This window comes from Seriola dumerili, unplaced genomic scaffold, assembly GCF_002260705.1.
Source record: "Seriola dumerili isolate Sdu_G_001 unplaced genomic scaffold, Sdu_1.0 BDQW01000149.1, whole genome shotgun sequence".
Taxonomy (NCBI): domain Eukaryota; kingdom Metazoa; phylum Chordata; class Actinopteri; order Carangiformes; family Carangidae; genus Seriola; species Seriola dumerili.
Genome location: NW_019174404.1, coordinates 13,530,551 through 13,549,842, shown reverse-complemented (window position 1 = coordinate 13,549,842; position 19,292 = coordinate 13,530,551). Strand labels below are relative to the sequence as shown.

At 41.1% G+C, this 19,292-nt stretch overlaps 2 protein-coding genes and 1 pseudogene across 2 annotated transcripts; all 3 read right to left on the bottom strand.

Annotated features, from left to right (window-relative positions):
• Positions 1–2,155: 2,155 nt before the first annotated feature.
• On the bottom strand, positions 2,156–5,452 carry LOC111225969 (annotated as a pseudogene).
• Positions 5,453–7,438: 1,986 nt separating this feature from the next.
• On the bottom strand, positions 7,439–9,597 carry LOC111225503 (glutathione-specific gamma-glutamylcyclotransferase 1-like). The gene is made up of 3 exons (XM_022750420.1): positions 8,865–9,597; positions 8,628–8,663; positions 7,439–8,305 (listed from the first exon to the last, which is right to left on the bottom strand). Exons 1-3 carry the CDS (start codon positions 9,033–9,035, stop codon positions 7,886–7,888), a joined length of 627 nt encoding a protein of 208 aa, XP_022606141.1. The 5' UTR covers positions 9,036–9,597; the 3' UTR covers positions 7,439–7,885.
• A 799-nt stretch (positions 9,598–10,396) lies between these two features.
• On the bottom strand, positions 10,397–17,235 carry LOC111225502 (delta-like protein 4). Its single transcript, XM_022750419.1, has 11 exons — positions 16,815–17,235; positions 16,471–16,722; positions 15,947–16,004; positions 15,167–15,430; positions 14,203–14,263; positions 13,810–13,940; positions 13,524–13,693; positions 13,047–13,266; positions 12,211–12,952; positions 11,925–12,027; positions 10,397–11,807 (listed from the first exon to the last, which is right to left on the bottom strand). Exons 1-11 carry the CDS (start codon positions 16,866–16,868, stop codon positions 11,802–11,804), a joined length of 2,061 nt encoding a protein of 686 aa, XP_022606140.1. The 5' UTR covers positions 16,869–17,235; the 3' UTR covers positions 10,397–11,801.
• Between the last annotated feature and the right edge of the window lie 2,057 nt (positions 17,236–19,292).

The window sequence follows — 19,292 nt, the reverse complement described above, 5'->3', positions numbered from 1 at the left end:
CTTTCCTGTTCTTTGAGAGAAAACACTCCAGAGAAAAATGGCAGGAAACCTCCAGGGCCTTTTGATTCAGGCTAAGAAAGTGAGTCATAGTACCTGAGAGCTTGGAGTCGTCATAATGTCAGGGCCATCTTTAAAGTCAAAACGTCAAAGTTAAGCATTGGGTAAGAAAGTCCAACAAGGACTCATAAATCACAAGGTCTTGTTGTTATGATTTGAAAGTCCCAGCAGGGTCAGGTAGAGAGAATACTGATGACATATGCATCATGCATCATAAAGCATGATACCAGTCAGCCACCCCATCTGTATTGCCCAAGTATGATGTGTTATTACAGAGTGCAGTTTTGGTTAAGCATATCAAAGTTTAACTTTTAAGTTGTGCTTGCTGTTTCCAATACAGCATGTATCCGCCAACAGGGGGGGCTGGAGCCTCATCTCTCATCTGCATTACATCCACTTTAGAGCCTCATTCCACTGAGGACAGTGGACAGTAGACATTAAGTCCACTCCAGCTTCAAACTGTTAAATACAGCTGATTTTCATAGACTCTGTATCTGTGATTGTTCTTGACAGTACTTTGTCTTGACAAGATGATCCCAAAAATAAATAACATCACTATGTTGGGCATACACACATAATATACATTTCTTTGTTAGACTTATAAGCAAAGAAATTGACATATATGCCCATAAAACCTTCAAAACATTGTGTAATAACGGTGCTTTATATTTTCAGTATTTTGTCACCTACATTAAATGTGCAAGTAAAGTTAGTGATAAAGGGAAAGTTTACCACTTCAATACTTTTCTACATATTATGGTCTCATTATAACAAAAGAAAGCAGATATTTAAATAATTTATTATTATTATTATTATTATTATTACAGTGGTGGGGTTAGCGGGAACCCAAACAATTAGGAAGTATAACGCATTCATTCGAGGAAATATTTACACCACACCACTATTTTAAACCACTGTTTTTACCACTGTTTCATGACGTCCTTGCTGTTCCCCAGAATTCACTGTTCATGTTTAGCAACTGCCAATGTGTCAGACTTCTTCTGGTGTGACCTTTTTTGGGTGGGGGGTGGGTGGGGGGGTATTGCGCAACCATTTTATTTTTGGCATGTGTTGACATCCACAGTGTAGATAACATCATTCACTAAGTAAGCCAACCATGTTAAAGACATCTTTAGTGAGTTGCCCAATCGTCTGTGGCACAGTCTGCCATACAAACACAGTGTGTGTTTTTTATCAAAACATTCACCTGTTCCTCCAGGCACAGGGTGTGATGGTATCTGCACCGATACCCTTAGTGTCTCTTACGCATTCCCTCCCAACGAGGCAGTTCAGCAGAGAGATTGCACTTTACTGTCTTGACTGATTTATACATGAGACAGAAGTGAAAATCTAATCTGACAGATAAATAATAGAATGCATTATTTGTGGGCATTCAGACAAACTTAAGGAGATGAACAACAGTAACTTTAGCGGTGTCACTGTAGCGCTGCACTTGGCACTGGATGCCACCTGCTTCACTCAATTGTTCTGCCTTCATAATGTTAACACCACAAGAGGTTAATTTGACTTCGCAGCATGTGATAACTACAGCAGTTGCTGGCGTGCATGCTGCCAAAGTGGAGCAGGCCTTCATCAAACAACACACTTAGACGTTTGCACCTGCGGGTGCTCATACTGAGCCATCTGCAGAAGTAAAAGAAGTTTGCACTGCCTAATTGAGTTGGACTCAGATATTTCCTGGCATTCTTGCAAAGCAAACTTGGGAGCATGTACACACCCTGTTACCTCTCTTCCCATTAATATTACTGTCAACTCAAATATGCTTTTGATAAAATGTTTTATTGGCCATTATGTGTCATGAAACCTAATGATATAACGACCTCCTGGGAAAATTTCTAGCTTTGTGGTCCTGGATGTCACAACAGAAGGATCCTTGAGAGCATGCTGATCCTTCACCAGACAAATACAACATAGGCTCCAGATCACAGGTAAATGTGAATTCCTGTCCAATTAGTGTTAGTTATAGTGTGTAACATGGTATATCTACTAATAATTATCATCAGGACAATAAAGTCTCAGCTCATGTTTATACAGTGCAGCGTTTGTAATGTTTCAAGTTGAAACAGATAAAAAAAGTTCACTCGCAGACACACTCACAGAGCCATTTATCCCTCAGGGCCTGACACCCCTCGGCCATGCCCGGGCAGCTGTGGTGGGTCTGAGTGTAAATGAGATTAGGGAAATGAAATTAAGAGCAGCAAAAGTGCCATTCCTCAGGGATAGAGCAGGCTAATGAAGCAGGAGGCAGCTCCCTGGCTGGAGCTTTAATTTTGTCAAGCCTGGTTCAGTCCCCGGTCCTGCTCCAAACAGATTGGATTAAAAGATCCAGTGGGTGTGAGTCATGTTTCTGTTTAGATGAGAAGAAAGAATTTCCACATCAACCACTGGTGATGATGAATGGATTAAAGAATAGTGTTTATGATTGCACAATGATGGATGAGCCTGAACTGCTGTATCCCTTCTGCGTCATGAAACGAGGACAGCAGAAGCTCTTGCCCATGCCAGAAAACAGATTCAGTCTTTTGATCTAAGAAACCAGTTCTTTTAGTAAAATATATAACATCTGGAGCATTAGTTTCAGCTTCTATTTGTTGATTGATCGAGGGGCGAAAGACGGCATGTGCTTTACAGCCAAATCATTAGCCATTGTTTGTGCCCTATTAATGGACAGTCTTCCTCTTGTGGTGAAGTGGCCTCCATGACCGCACAGCACTCATGTCCACTGGCAGGAGCCCAGAGAGGGGTGAGGTGACCCTCAGCGCGGACGGAGCTGAACTCTCAATATGAGAGGGCTATAGGGCTCTAAAGCGGATGGCCTCCATTAGTGGCCCAATCACTTTCTCTTTAACACACTTCCAGGGCCGACCTTCAGCCCCGCACTGACCAAGCCAAGGTCAGAGGTCAAGGTTCAGGCTGGGTACACATTAGCATGCAGGTGAAGGCTCCAAAATGCATTAGTAGGAATAATGTTTTCGGAATGTGTGACCACTATACTGGGTGGTGATAGACCAAACACACATCCTGAGGACATGACCTCTGTCCCCCACTTTGCCGTATTGTGTATTTTCCTCATAATCAGTGTGTATGCTCTGTTGAGAAGATAATGACTGACATCTTTTCGTGGAGAGCGAGTGACCTCAGGTAATAATGTTGATTAGGGGTTCAAAGTGCATAGGGAGCTCAGTCCATCCATGTATGTGTGTTGTTACTTTTGATTTTAAGTCAATATATTAAGCTTTTTATTGAAGATTTTATTGGGTTTTATAGCATATCCACTGAAGATGTTCCAAGGATGGACAAAGTCAAATATATGGAAATGTTTTCCTGTCTCTGTTAGTAAGTATCTGCTACTGCTGCTTGGTGACCTCAAGGTCTCATATTCCCTCTGCCCCTCTCCAAGGAGCCGTAACAGTGTGGTAAGGGGCATTTATTGATTGACTTGTCTTTATTGATATAGCTCCAATGAGAGGTGCCAGAGTGAGTTGTAAATCATAATGCTCCAATGCAGCGTAAGTGATCTTTCACTGCAAATAGATGAATAAATAAATGCTTATGTCAGCCTCCATAAACACATTATAACAGCCTTTATAGCGCAACAGATGTTTGGAGGAAGCTGCAGTTTTCTCCATACAGTGGGATTTTGACATTGTTTGACAAGTTTGACAAGGCACTAAATGTGTCTTTGTATCACGCTGACTTGTACCAATGGAGAGCTTTGGTGTTGTTTTTATGAGACAGTGAAGAACAGAGACTGAATAAAAGTTCATCGAACTAGAATAGAACTCAGTAGACTGTGTACCCTCACCAAGGCCAAAATATGTATCATTGTTTAGACGAAGATCAAAACATTACTTCCCAAGAAAATGACAAAAATGTTGAAAAATGCCCTATCTCTCAGTGTTTCAAACAAACAAACATAATCTTCTTGGCGGAGGTAACAAAATAGAAAGCACTGAGTACATGGTGCGGTTTTAATGTTCTGAGCATTAAGCTGTTTTTAAATGGTCATTGAGCAACAAATAGTTCCTCTATATCCGTATCACCATCAGTTTTAGTTTTATCATTGTTTCCTGTAAAAGCACAACCACTGGACACCGTTGGCAGGTTACAATTCTGTCCATGTCTTTCCACATTACACGTTTTGTACATGTGAGCTCTTCTTGAATTGTAAGTTTCCTATAAAAACATTAATATTTTTTTGATGTGGAGTCTTTTAGCTCCCAACAGTATGGGTTTTTGGTCTGGAAGTTTGATCCCTCCACAGTCACTGAATATGTTTAAAACTGCCGCCTCGATGGAGAAGAGGTGCTCGTCCTCCTCCTCAGGACAGGAGATCCTCATGAAGTCCGCCAGGCGGATCAGGTTGAATATTGTCGCCCATGTTGCCGCCGCAGATGGTAATCTGGGCCGCAGTCTCTCTGTCCAATGCCGGACCGAGGTAGATGGGGTTGTTAGAAGTAGCGATGTAGACCCTGGCCTTTCTCCTTCGGGTTGAACTCTACCATCTGTGTTATGTAACCCCCCAAAACAACCTCTCTCATGTTCAGGCACTGAAGGGATTCTTCAATCTGGCAGTCGGTGACTTCATAGGCCACTCCCCATGTGCAATTCTGCAGGGAAAGCAAGGGCAGTGGACACACAGTAGTTAGTGTAACATGACTTAATATTCACGGTAGAGAAAAGTAAGTATATAATGGTTATACATGTTATGATGTTCGCTCCTCTACTTAGTAAGAATCTGCTATCCTGGTGATCCCAGGTTCTCATATTCCCTCTGCCCCTCTCCATGGAGCCATAACAGTGTGGTAAGGGACATTTATTGACTGACTTATCTTTACTGATATAGCTCTAATGAGAGGTGCCAGAGTGAGTTGTAAATCATAATGCTCAGATGCTTATGTCAGCCTTCATAAACACATTATAACAGGCTTTGTAGAGCAGTAGATGTTTAGGGAGGCTGCAGTTTTCTCCATACAGTGGGATTTTGACATTGTTTGACAAGGCACTGAATGTGTGTTGACTTGTACCAAGAAGTATGGGTGGAGAGGCTGAGCTTTGGTATTGTTTTTATATGACGGTGAAGAACAGGGAAAGAATAGAGGCTCATCAAATTAAAAGAACTTAAAATCGATCATGCTTTCAGTATTATTAAATGGGGGATATTTTTAAATAGCAAACCCCAGTTGAGATTACCTCCGCCAAGGCCAGTGTCAAACAATGTAGACCAGACTTCATATAAGAAAGAAAAATTCTACTTCATAGTAAACTAGAATGGCACTCAGTAGGGCACATACCCCCTCCAAAGCCAAACAATCCTACACGATTATCTGTGAGATCCAGATATCTGGATCTGTACCAGCCTGTACAAAGTCATAGCTCTCAACACCACAAATATGTCTGCTTTTTTACATCATGGTCCTTACAATATGCCCAATCTCTCAATGTTTAGGAAATCCAATTCAATCAAATTCTTGCAACTGCCCCTTTCACTGGATCAGCACCAAAAATTTAATGGGTTCTTCCCTAGCGCATGCCCCATCCCTCCACCCAGTTCAACGTAAATCAGTTAAGTGCTTTTTTTTTTCGTAACACTGCTGGTAAACCAACAGAGACCGGTGAAAACAAACCTTTGTAGGCAGAGGTAATAGGTGGAGAGAACAAACGAAATGTTGGGTGTGAACCGGGAAGCAAAAAGAGCACCAGGTTCACTGAGACAGGAGATTTTTTTGTTGTTTTATTGTACCAGGACTTATTGCAGGTACAACATTACCATGTCGTGTTGCATAAGATCACAGTCAAAACATTGCGTTGTTGACTCACTCTCTGTCTGAATGATCTCATTGAAAACTAGTGACAATCTTGCAATGGGATTAAACCATCCGCAACGCCCATAAACATGATGACATTCTGACCCATGAGTCCTCAGTAGTCGTTATTACAATATTACATGAGTACTCGTCATTTTGATCTCAACTACATACCAATGAAGTTTCGTGTTGATTCTGGCACAGCTGCGACAACATTGCAGTGACAAAATCTGTCCACAGACAGACAGACAACAACCTCTGTGGTAGTTCCCCCTACAGTAGGTTTCCTCCGAAATCACGTTTGCCATGACGACACACACACAAGGTGAAAACAGTACCAGCAACTTGCTGTCACAACTGGTAACAAAACATTTCCTCAAAACACCATCAAGACTCACACGGTGTGCTTTTAATGTTCTGAGCGTCAAACTGTTTTTAAATGGTCATTGAGCAACAACAGATCCTCGATATATCAGTTATATCATTGTTTCCTGTAAAAGGATAACCACTGGACACAGTGTTGTACTGATATAATGGCAGGTTACAGTTCTTCCTATGTCTGTCCATATTACATGTTCTGTACATGTGAGTTCCTCTTGTAAAGTGTAAATTCCTTTGCTCTGTTGCTTCCAGAGCTCAAACCTTTGACCTAGTTTTCAGCTGATTTCTAGGAAAGTAGAACAGTGTGCCACAGAACTGTACAGCTTAAAACGTGGGCGTGCTTATCCATGGAAGAAACTGCTTTTTTTTTTTTTTTTTAAAGGAAAAAAAAAAGTCTGACTTGTGGCTTATGCACATGTTATTGCAACGTGATCAAAGACCAGACAGGGAGAAAACCCCTATGTGCACCCCCCACCCCCACCCCCCCAGCTAGGTAATTATACACTCTGTCTGTACTGTAAAATCAGGGAGTCTTCCATGTGGTTTCCTCTACAGCTGACTGTGCGCACTCAAATGCACACGGCATTACTCCCAACACAAGAACTGGACATTACACTGGTCAAGTGGTGCATGTTTAATGCTTGATGGTTCCTTTAGGTTTGCCTATAGGTTTCTTTACACTGAGTAAAACATAACAATACCCACTACACGTTGTGTTTGTGAATTAGTTTATATGCATGTACTTCACCCTGGTATAGTTGTTGTCTTTGGGAACAGTGTGATCCAAACTAGATTTTAAAATAAAAATTTATGGGTTTTAGGAATGCTTGGCTTCACAGCAGGAATTTAAAAAGATGGACCCACCACTGTGTCTGCCAGAGCTTCAGAGGTTAAAGACCCTGGTTATCCTGGCATCATGAAATAAAATGTTTTTTCAAGCCTGCTGTTTGTGACATGAACACAAGAACTGAACAGAGCAGGTCTGTAAAACAGTGTAACAGCACAAAAATATCTAAAAGTTGCTTGGCCTGTGTGGTTAACAGCTCTGTGATGAAAGGAGTGTTTCATATGAGCCAGACACTACAGCTGTACATTCCTCAGCCACGTGGTATGGGAGCATGAGGAAGAAGGGGTGGGGGATTCAACCACAGACATAAATATATACACTTCATCAAACTCAAGTGAGCAAATTTCCTTCCTTTTATTAAAACAATCTTTAAAAACACAGTAAACAATAACTTTTGAGACCCTTTTACAACAAAGGTGTAGAACATAGGATTTAAAAAGAGAAGTCACCTCTTAGTGTGAATTTCTAAAAGCATCAAACGCTTCTTGAGTTTTTATACAGTACATGTATATGCGGAACAGCATGTATAACCTACGTATTTAAATTCCCCGTCTTCAGAGTGGAACGATGTCAAAGTGAGAAGTTCAAAAGTAGAGTGCTGAGTAACATGAGATAAGTCTGTAAATTTATGACCTAAACATTGTGAGCCACCCTAAATGTCAAATCAGGTAGGCCTGTTTCAAGCACTGAATACCCTTAAACATATGTCGCAGGACTTCATTTTCCTTTCACCCAGTATAAAAACATTAATATTTCTGTGATGTAGAGTCTTTTATGTAGCTCCCAACAGTATGGGTTTTGGGTCTAGAAGTTTGATCCCTCCACAGTCACTGAATATGTTTAAAACTGCCGCCTCGATGGAGAAGAGGTGCTCGTCCTCCACCTCAGGACAGGAGATCCTCATGAAGTCCGCCAGGCGGATCAGGTACTCAATATTGTGGCCCGTGTTGCCGCTGCAGATGGCAATCTGGGCGGCAATCTCTTTGTCCGAGGCCGGGCCGAGGTAGATGGGGTTGTTAGAAGTAGCGATGTAGACAAGGGCCAACAGCGAACCCTGGCCTTTCTCCTTCGGGATGAACTCTACCATCTGTGTTATGTAACCCCCCAAAACAACCTCTCTCATGTTCAGGTACTGAAGGGATTCTTCAATCTGGCAGTCGGTGACTTCATAGGCCACTCCCCACGTGCAAGCCTGCAGGGAAAGCAAATGCAGTAATTAGCATAACATGACTGAATTAAGTATATAATGTTTATACATGTCATGTCAAATACATGAGTATTCTGCCAACACCTAAGGCAATGATATGTATTTAGCGAGCAACCACAGTTTGAAAAGAAAAAAATGAGATGGATGAATTTCTGGGGACCCTTTCTGAGACTGACCCAACTGAATTAGTTATGGCACCTTTATGGTTTGTCCTATAATGGTAGGGATATAGAAATAAAATTCACCACTGCATGCTGTGTACCAGATTAAACTTGATTGAGAGCTTCCAAAACAAGGACACACTCACCTCCTGATCCTCCACCAGTGTGACCACTCTGCCTGGCTGTAGAGAGCAGGAGCACAAACACAGTGAGAACATGCAAATCACACATCAGCAACAAGAAATACTTATATTATTACTTTTATACTATACTTATACACATACATTCAACAGGAAAAAAAACAAACATTTGAATGACCTGGAGAGCAATACAACATAATAAGAGATGAATGTTTCAATGGAAAGTGCATCTACAAATCTTACCTTTTCCTTGTCCCCTCGATAAAAGTCGTCCCCATGCCAGAAGCGTCTTTTGTATCCTTTAATATAGCCGACTTTGCTCTTTTTGTAAGCAAAATCAGGTTTCCACACTAAGGAGCCATAACCAAATATCCACATGCTGCTCTTCTCCTTTATAATATCACGAGGTTTCATTGTTGTCACTTGGTTGGGTTTTATTATTATTTTATTTTTCAAAAGCAAAACAAATACGTTTATGTCGCTACTTCTGTCAACAAGCAGCAGCTCTCTGGTATTTCCTCTTTTTCTGTCCTATACATTCCAATGCACCAGACTGCCGCTATGATAAAGTGCTAAAGGCAAAAATCATCTCCCAAACGTTAACACAGTCTTGTACACAGCGTAGCGTTAGGTCCAGTTCCGTCCAAAAGGTGTGTAGATATTCTTAGATATAGTCGTTTCCCGTCTGTATCTTGATGCACAAACACGTGTATTTGTTGTTCAGAGTACGTCAGAGCGAGACAGTCTCGGCCAATGAAATGACACAGGGGGCGGGCTTAGCTAACGCATAAACCAATCAGGGTCATTTTAGTAGTGACACCTCACACCAGTGTTATTAGTCAGTGAAACGGGAAAAACATGTTGCAATAGCAAGTAGAATAGGTTCCAATTTGAAGTGGTAATTTAAATTTAAAATAGTTTTTCTTTCTTTCTTTCTTTCTTTCTTTCTTTCTTTCTTTCTTTCTTTCTTTTTTCTTTCTTTCTCACAATATCATCAAAGGTATGCAAGCCTGCACTGTTACTACCATTTCATTCCCTTGGGGAGCACCTATTGTCTCCTTCAGTGTCCAACAGTCAGTGATAGTCCAGCAGGTAATCACATTACCTATAAATAGCTGGCAATGTTATATCTGTTCTCTCCTAAGCTCATTAGGTGTCTGTGTTCGGCATGTACGTGTCTCGCACATTGTTGTGTCCATTCAGGCTGATCACTAATGACTGACTGCTTGAGCTAATGTGTCCTCTGCCTGTCACTCACTGTACATGATATTTGATGAGCCAAGATGTTACAGCGGAGGAAACTCCTTTCATACAAAGCTTACTGCCACCAAGTGGTAGTAAAAGACACAGCTCCAGTCTTGAGACTGGAAACAACAAAACTCTAGATTGATGCTTTGACATTAGCTGCAGGAGTTCAGGCGTATTAAGAGCAAGACGGTCAAAGTGACAGGGGTCTGCTGGGTTGTTATGGTCCTTGTGCTTCATGGAGGCTTGGCACCCCCTGGGATGCGGGGCCCCTGTTTGCTGTGCTCATGCTCTAGTAGTGATAGGGCATATGGAGATTTTCTCACTGTCTAAATTCATCACACCACACTCTATCCCGTCCTCCTCTCATCTCACAGCCAGAGCCATAAGAGATGTCTTAACACTAAATATCACACCTAGTCTCTAGCGCTTTGTGCTTAAGAGCTCTAGTTACTCAAACATGTGCTATCTAGAGATACAGTAGCAGTTCAGAGGAGCAGTTAAATAGAAAGACCACAAGGACTCTTTATTTTCACATACAGATTTTTTTTTCAAATATATATCTTTTTGTTTATTTCCTTACATTGCTGCCAATTACAATACCGTCCACTGAATGATTGCTAGCACATTGATTTTACATCACACTGACACATATGTCATGGACATACAGTAGACATGGAATCATTAAAACTGCTACCAGGCCAAATATGACTGTATCTATAGACAATGAAGCCACTTCCACACTGGCTGAACACAAATAAAGTTTCTAGATGATTCCAACATTTAAATTAGAATCGCTATCTGACCACATGTACACTCAACCATCGAAGACCAACAAACAAACAGTGTACCAGATATGTATTCATTGTTTCTTTTTATAACAAAAAATAATAATAAAATAAAACAACAACAACACTTTAAAAATAAATTCACCTTTTTGGGGCATCAACTTAAAAACAGATGTACAATTCATACTTCTAATCTCAACATATAAATATACAGTATATACAAAATAATCTTATAAAACATAGAAAGAGAAAGATCAGTGCTTCATATTCTTAAATTACTAATGAAATACTAATCTTACAAAATAACATTATTGGTTCAGTAATTTCCTTTGAAGGCGTCCTTGGTACGATAGTCACTTCATCTATTTCTTTGTCTTTATTTAAGGGTGATCTTGCATAAGGTAAAACAAGGCCCTGTCATGAGTTTCTCTGCATGGCGCTATAGCATATTGCATCTTTTGATCTTTCACTTTCCACCATGTTGCTGTGCAAAGGAATCAAGATAAGGCGGGGCACAATGTTTTTCTTAAACACATATATAAGGCTTCCTGATCTAGGCTGCATACATTCTTTATAAAAAGGATTTGATTTACAAAAACTGATAACCTTATTATCCTTCAAAAATGAACCGTTTTCAGTAGTTTTTGTCCCTTTTTGATGCTGATTTTTTTATTTTTTTTTGTTTGCATAGCGCATTGCAGGCCACAAAAAAAATGGAAAAGGCTGGCTCCTTCCACAGGCTTGTTGGCAGTAAGTTGATTTGTTGATTGCTGATTACTGCAATAAGGTGGAGAGGAGTACATAAAGATAGTCCTCTTCTTCTAATCAACACGCAGGCATAAACATCTCGGCCTGTTGCCCTTGGATGAACTTGGACGGAGCAGACAAGGGTTTGAGTCGAAAACATCAAAAGGCGCATCCACAAGTCAGATTTGCTCATTATTTCCTGCAGTCTTTTTTTTCAGTCTTTACATTCTCACAAAGTTTAGTAGCTTTAGTTCTATTGCATTCGACGAGCGCACCGGCTCCATCCAGTTATCAAGTTTTCAAGAGCAGCAACTTTCATTTAAATATATCCCAGTCTCTCCACACTTGTAAACAGTCCAAAAGAAATCCAAGGTCGACAATGAATAAGGTCTTCCATGTATTATACCTGAAAGAGAAGAAGACAGAGAGACTAAGTGACTATTTCAGCACAAACAGCGCAAGTCATGCACTGTGTTAGACGTGCAAGAAACAGAAAAAATCTATTCATTAGAACAAAACTTACCTCAGTTGCAATGATGAATTCATTTTTCTCCTCTGCTATTACAAAGACAGACTGGTTCATTGAATCTCTGGATATTGTTGATATTCTACACTCTGGCCTTTCACTGTAAAGTAAAGGTACATAACGTCAGTCTTACATTGACCTGAAGCAGTCTATTTTCTTATAAAAATATTAAAATCTTTGTGTCACAAAATAAGTGGCCAACACCTTCATTACTACACAGTGACAAATACATTCCCAAAAACTATAATACAACTACTCATTTAATCTTTTCATGTGCGCTTACCTGTACATTCTACTCAAATGCTTTTTGTCTTCTCTTGTCTTTTCACAGTTTTCCTCTTTGTCCAGAAGGGACAGATCGTCCTTGTACCCCATGGAGGTTTTATAGTCCAGGTGGTAGTGGTTGTTGTGTTTGTGATTAGACTTTTCCCTGGGACAGTCCACCTCCAAATCAACCTTTTTATTGGTATTCTTGGGCTCTAGAGTAGAGATGAGGTTCTCTTTCTGAGAGTCAACCTTGGAGAGGTTGTTCATAGTCTCTGAGTCCTGCTCCTTGTTTCTCTGCTTCTTGACGTGACATTTTACCACCACTACCATGCACAAAAGCACTAGAACAACCACCAGGCCTACTCCCAAGCTGATGGCTGCCAAGGTCAGTTTGTCACTGGACTCCCATACTATGTTGGGGCTGGGGGTGTTGGCTAAAGGCACATCACTGAACTGGCACTGGGGTCCACTGTAACGGACAGGGCAGATGCATGTAGGCTGGCCTACGGCTTCGATGGTGCAGGTGCCTCCGTTCAAGCATGGCCGAGATGCACAGCGGTCTGTAGGCTTGTCACAGTGGTGGCCTGTGTACCCTGGGGGGCAGATGCAGGAGTAGTCGTTGATGCTGTCTATGCAGGTGGAGCCATTTGCACAGGGGTTCCTGGCACACTCGTTGATGTTGATCTCACAGCGCAGTCCTGTGAAGCCTGACCGACAGCTGCACAGTCGGAGGTTACCATGGATCACACAATGTCCACCTATGCAAAACAAAACAGTATTATAGAGGCCTCTCATTCGTATTTATCATTATTTCTAACGTTTGTGTTTGATATAGAGAAAATTATGTATTACCATTGGTGCATTGCAGTGAGGTACATTTATCCACTTTCTTCTCACAGTTGAGTCCAGTGTATCCTGCTGGACACTCACATATGTAAGTATTCCCATTATCCCTCTCTCTGCACTTGCCACCATGGAAGCAGGGTGTATCTGCGCAGGTCAGCATCTTGTGTTCACAGTGAGTCCCTTCATACCCCTGTGGGCATACACACCTATAGCCATTCTCAGAGTCCTGCAGGGAGAAAGATGTAAAGTTTATCAAAAAGCTCCCTGTCAGATGTTTTTTTATCGTATCCTGTTCACGGCTGCCCCAACGAACCCCATTATCCTTAGTTTGAATTCTATTTACAGTACATAGTCTGTGAACTGGGTCATCTACTGACTTGACAATCGATAGCATCCTCCTGGACTAGCAGATAGACTGAGGCAAAAACAAAAACAGGAAAGCCTGTGTTGTGGGAAAGGAGAGAGAGAGACTTCCGGACTCACCAGGCAGTGGCCTCCGTTGTGACAGGGCTGGCTGTCACACTCCCTGACCTCCGAATCACAGTTAACCCCGGTGAAGCCTGGCAGGCAGGTGCAGCTGTAGCTGCCATGGCCCGTGTTCATACATGTGGCCCCGTTGGCACAGGGTTTGTGATGGGTGCAGTAGTTCAGATCTGTAAACAAATGGGTGGAAACATTACTAAAGGGAACTGAACAGAGGCACCACATTGAGGCTTTTATGTACAGTAATAACATATCATTCAGTTTAGAGAAAGAAGCAGTTACACACCTTGGTCACAGAAGATGCCTCCCCAGCCTTCTTTGCAGGTGCACTGCCACGGTTCTTTACAGGTACCATGTTTACAGGACGGATGGAGTTTACACACATCACAAAAGAGTCCCTGCCAGCCCTCTCTGCATCTGTTCACACATACAACAGTACAACATGACTGTTGGCTCTCACACACAGGTTAACATACTTTCTCATGACTGAGAAAAACCTAAAAATATATATTATTCAATTTTTTTTAATCCAAAATGATTTAGCTTTAATACTGCTGGAAATGATTTTAAACTGAAAATAGAAATGCATAATAATATGAAGCACAATGTTCCCTTTTTGTTACATAATAATGTAATGACTTACAACACTAAAAGATTTTATAGTGGTTTATCTACTCACTTGCACTCTCCAGGTAATGTGCAGTTTCCATTCCTTTCGTTACAGCCATCAAGACAGATTGCTAAAAAGAAAGAGACAAAGAGAGACAAAAGACAGATATTTAAATCCCAAGGTTTATCACCTTTTATCATCTTATCATGTTTTTTTGCACAATAAAACCTGTTAGCCTACCTGACCATATCAATGGAAAAATATATAGATTGCTGCGCCTGCTCTGTGTTGTATATGTACATGGTTTAATGGTGTTAAACGGCTGGTTAGTGCGGAGCAGATGCTTGTTCTTTAAAAAAAAAAAAAAAAAAAAAAAAAAAAAAAGCAGGACAGCTGCCCCATTGTTATCGGTGGGCAGTTCGAGCCCCGTTTGCAGCTGCTGCCCTACACCGCCTCAACAATAGAGCCCACAATTTAGTGGCGCGTGGCGGGCGATAATGCCGCGATTAACCCCGGCGCGTGCTGCTGGGCGACCACCGCCCTGGATTAAACTGCTCGCGCCCAAATAGAAAGTGCGCCAAGTAAGTAGTGTTGGGGCTCTGTGTGTCTTCAAATTTCACCTGAACAGCCCCTCTCTGCCGTTGGGTTTCAGCAGAAAATACACACCTGGGATCATGTAGCAGGTGATTCAGACAATACAGCTCTGAACGAAACGTATTATGTGTTGTGAAATTTAGAAAACGTGTCACTTTGCAGATTATTTAGCCTAATGTTTAAGAACATTGCGTGGCGGAAGAATAGGCCTACATCAAAAGGTAAGATACCCACAAATTTCCCAAAAAAACTTTGATATAGTAGCCTACAAGTGGATTTAACTTTATATTCTGTTCTCTAAATTATGTCATGGCCTTAATAGATCAATTTTACGCCTACTTTACTTCACCTTTACTGGACCTTTTGCCTAAAATCTGACTCGTGACCTTTAATCACAAACAAAGAAAAGTGTCCATATGGTGTCTTTACTCTTGCTTACGTTCTTCGCAGTATTCTCCCTTCCATCCCGGTAGACAGGCTATTTGCCCGTCAGGCTTGCAGGTGTAGTGGCCAAAATGGTCGTCTCTCGGAGCGCATATTTTGGAACAAGTGTCCCCGTAGTAATTTTCATTGCAGATGAACCGGTATGAGTACCTTAGCTCCGTCTGCGTCCCGTTCTGCACAACCTGGGACCACTCAGGCCCTATTCCCAACTGTCTTTGGATGGCAAAAGAACTAATCAAGAAATCAGGGTTGGTGGGGTCTGTGGAGAAAAAAACACACACCAGATATAATAAAAAATGGATTGATTGCATGAAGCAGAACAAATTTAAATCAACCTATAATGTGGTTAATAAATCTAACTGTTTAGTGATTTAGTGATTTGTGTGACAATACACAATCTGTATTCCCCTAACCCCCCTTTATGAAGGACCTAACTAAAAAGGTGTAAAATCCAGGAAAAGGCTGTCATGGGATTTTTTGGCAAGGCTGCATATTATCACTTAGGCCTGTACACTTTCCCATGCATGCCAAAAATAAAACAAGGGAAGTGCAATTGTGTTGGAGAGATTTGATTGTAAAGAATTGTCGTGTGACTCATAAGGCATCCTAACAAACACGGATCCATGACGCTGAAATGCCAGATGCATTTGGCAGCGCTTAATACCTTAAGTGAGGGCTACAGATTAAAATGTGTGATAGGTAATAAGTCATGTAGGCTACACAAAGGCATATCTCCCTCTAGTGGTGCACAGACAGAATAGCTACATCTCTTCACCTCCAGGTGGGTCCGCAGTTGGAGTATACCAAGCTTCGATCACCAATGAGAAAGCACCCTGTGGGGACAAATGAGGAGATAAACGTCACCAAAAAACAAAGAAAATTATATAAAAAATTATTGATTTATCTTTAACTTTGTTTCACTTGAAAAACCTAGAAAAAATAAATGTAGCCTAAAAGTGCATGCTGTCATAGTTGCTTTAAGCACAGCCGGGGACAAGACAGGGATGCAATAAACCACTTAACATTTGATAATGGTATGAATACGACATTAAATCATACATGATGTCTTTAATTAATTGCGCAGCACGATGTTTTGTATGTTAATTTACATATGTATATATATATATATATATTAGGCACTTTTTGACCCTGAGAGGAAGTCAGATTTTTTTTTCTTCTCAGTTCTTCTCAGTTCTTAATTATCTGAAAACTACTGAATTTGGTTTGTTCACGTTTTGCCGTTTTTAGCAAAGAAGCGCGTGAAGCCATCAGTCCGCACGGCAGGACAGGTGCTCTTACCGGCCAGGTGAAGTTGAGCGGCAGACGCAGCCTGGCGTCCTGCTGGATGCTGAAGGAGTCGGTGCCCAGAACAGGTGTGGTGACTTTGCCAAATATACAGTGTCCAGGAGACACCCTCGTCTGGAAGTTCTTCAAACAAACCCTGAAATAAGTCCTGCAGCCGGTCATGCTGCAACTAAGTCCAGTGGCCAGCAAACCTTTAGTATTCTGAAAGTGATGGAGATCGAGCTCGAACACACCTGATCCCAGAACCTACAAGGATACAAACAGTGAGCAAAACAAAATAATGCAACATTTTTTTCCCCAAAATGATTCTTTCCTAAATTGCAAAGATGGGAATATACCTGAGTAAATAATAATACAACTATTGCAAGGATAGAGGTGAACCAAACGGCCATCCTTTAGAGTTTGATGTGCGTATCCTTAAAAAATCAGTTAGTCCTCCCACAAAAACACGCTCCTATTCCAAGTGGTGATGGCAAAAAAGGAGTGATGACAAAATAAAGTGATCAGAATAAATATAATCCTTCAAAAGCCTGTAGGACAAGATCCAGCTCCACAATCCGTATCCAGAAGTTGGAAAAGACCGAGTTATCCAGTGCTAGAGGTTAGACAAATATCAGTAACGTCAATATCCACAAGTGAGTCATTCTGCGGTCTTTATGTTGCCCATCCATCGTGCCGGTCAGATGTTGTTTGAGTTTGCTGTGCTGATGCGAGGCTTGTGCTGCCAACAGTAATGCGAGCATGTGGTGGAGCATCAGCGCATAGTGACTCCCAGTGAAGGATGTTTGACGTCCCTCCCAGTTTATATACCGCAGTGTAGTGTCATTACAGACACTGTCAGTCAGTAAACACCGCCCACTCCCCTCTCCACCTTCTTCTTTTTTTTTTCTCTTTTTTTTTCTCTTTTTTTTTTTCTTGAAATATATCATCAACATTTATTATGATTTTGGAGGGGAGATTGTCTTTTGCTTCACCTGGTCCAGAAGAAAATGCACTTTTCTGCGCTTTACATGCAGATTGTTCAATCCTAAAAACAAAACGAAACTGTATTGCAGAACCAGATTACAGTAATTAATTGGGATATTATAGATAGAGATAGATTGTAGATACACCGAAACTAAACGGCTTCGGTAGAAACAGTAAGCAGAAGGAAAATCAGTCACTCTCCTTAAGGGATCACTGATTGTTTGTGCGTCTTTACGCGCCTGGACGGCCCATGTGCCTTTTTATGCTTCTGACCTCGCAGCCTTCTCTCTTGTTTCTTGTGTTTATTTTAGATGAAGAAGATGGAGAGCGAGATAACTCCACAGCTGTATGATAATGGATTCACTCTACAAACACATTGTATCAATCATAAATCAACTGAGGAAAAGTAACTGTAACTGTATAAAAACTGTTTGAAATTAATAATGTAAAACAGATCTGAGCCACATGCCATTAACTGACTTTTTTTTTTATAATTGTGTAGTTATTATTGGGGAAGCTTTTGAGGATAGACACACAGAAACACAAACACATGAACATACAGGCATGTATTTGCACATGCGTTCTGTGTTCCACTATAGGGAGGATAAGAGACCATATATTTTACTTCAAGTTACTGTTTATTATTCTTTAGAAAAATACCATAACAATTGCGAGCACCCAGCTGTTCAGGCACTTTATTTAAAATCACAACTCATAATACCCTCAATTGAAAGCACATTTGTATAAATTAAAGCTTAGATTGTATCCTACATGTAGCGTAACAATGTTTGTTGAACTAACTTCCACATGAGCTGGTTGAAAAAACTTTTTTTTCTCCTTTCAAGTGTATGTATAATTGTTCCAAGAGGGAAAAGAAAAATGAACTCCAAACAGTATATAGAGGCCGCTGTGCAAATAAATTCAAATGCCATATACATTTTTATCACATGTAAACTCATGCTGGGCACAGGCATTGTTACCTTTATCACCCCTGCAGCAGGCCAACTTGTCCGGGAGGATTTACAGTGAGGGAACAGGATTTAGGAACTGTTCCCTGGCCATGAAGGTGTCTGGCTCAACAGCTCTCCTGCCGAGATGACTTCATCTCTAAACCCCCACCTTTGACTTATAGGTTTGAGGTTCCACTGTATGGCAGAGACAATAGACTATTGAGTCTGGAGCAGTGTGAGTAAGAGGCCCGGACATCTCATAGCTCTGCCTTATTGAAGCATTTTGAGTTCCCACCATTGAATCCACAGATATTGTGGAGGATCAGTGCAGCCCTGTACAGTGTTTTAACCCTGTATTCCTGTTCTGTTTAGAGTAGAACTTATCTATGAGGTATCACACTAGTTTATATGGACTCTAGAGCCTCATCAATCTCTTTTGTAGAGAGAAGTGTATAGAGTAATGGTGCTCCTGCCTTTCCTTTATACACATCAAAACATCCATACACTTTAATATTTGATGGACCATGGTTACGGTTTCCCCACTGCAGCTCAGGTTACATTTCCTTGTAAAGCTTTGGACTGTGCTAAACAAGCAGTGGTGCTTAGATTGGAACTTCTTGGTGCAGCATGAAGGAAAACATTGACTGGTGATGCACTCGCCAGACTTTCTTAATATTTACATATTAATCCCCTGATTTTATTGCTCTTTTTTTTGTGTATATGAATATACAGAAAACCTGGCCTGAATTAATGGGAGATTTTAGTCCTTAGCTGTATGGGTTATTTACTCTTGGCCAATGCAAACAATAATGTAACAGGCTCTTTTCTGCTGCGTTGCTCTAGAATAAACACAGCCTTGGAAGCACGCATCGGCCCACCAAAGTTCCATCTGCAGCCTTG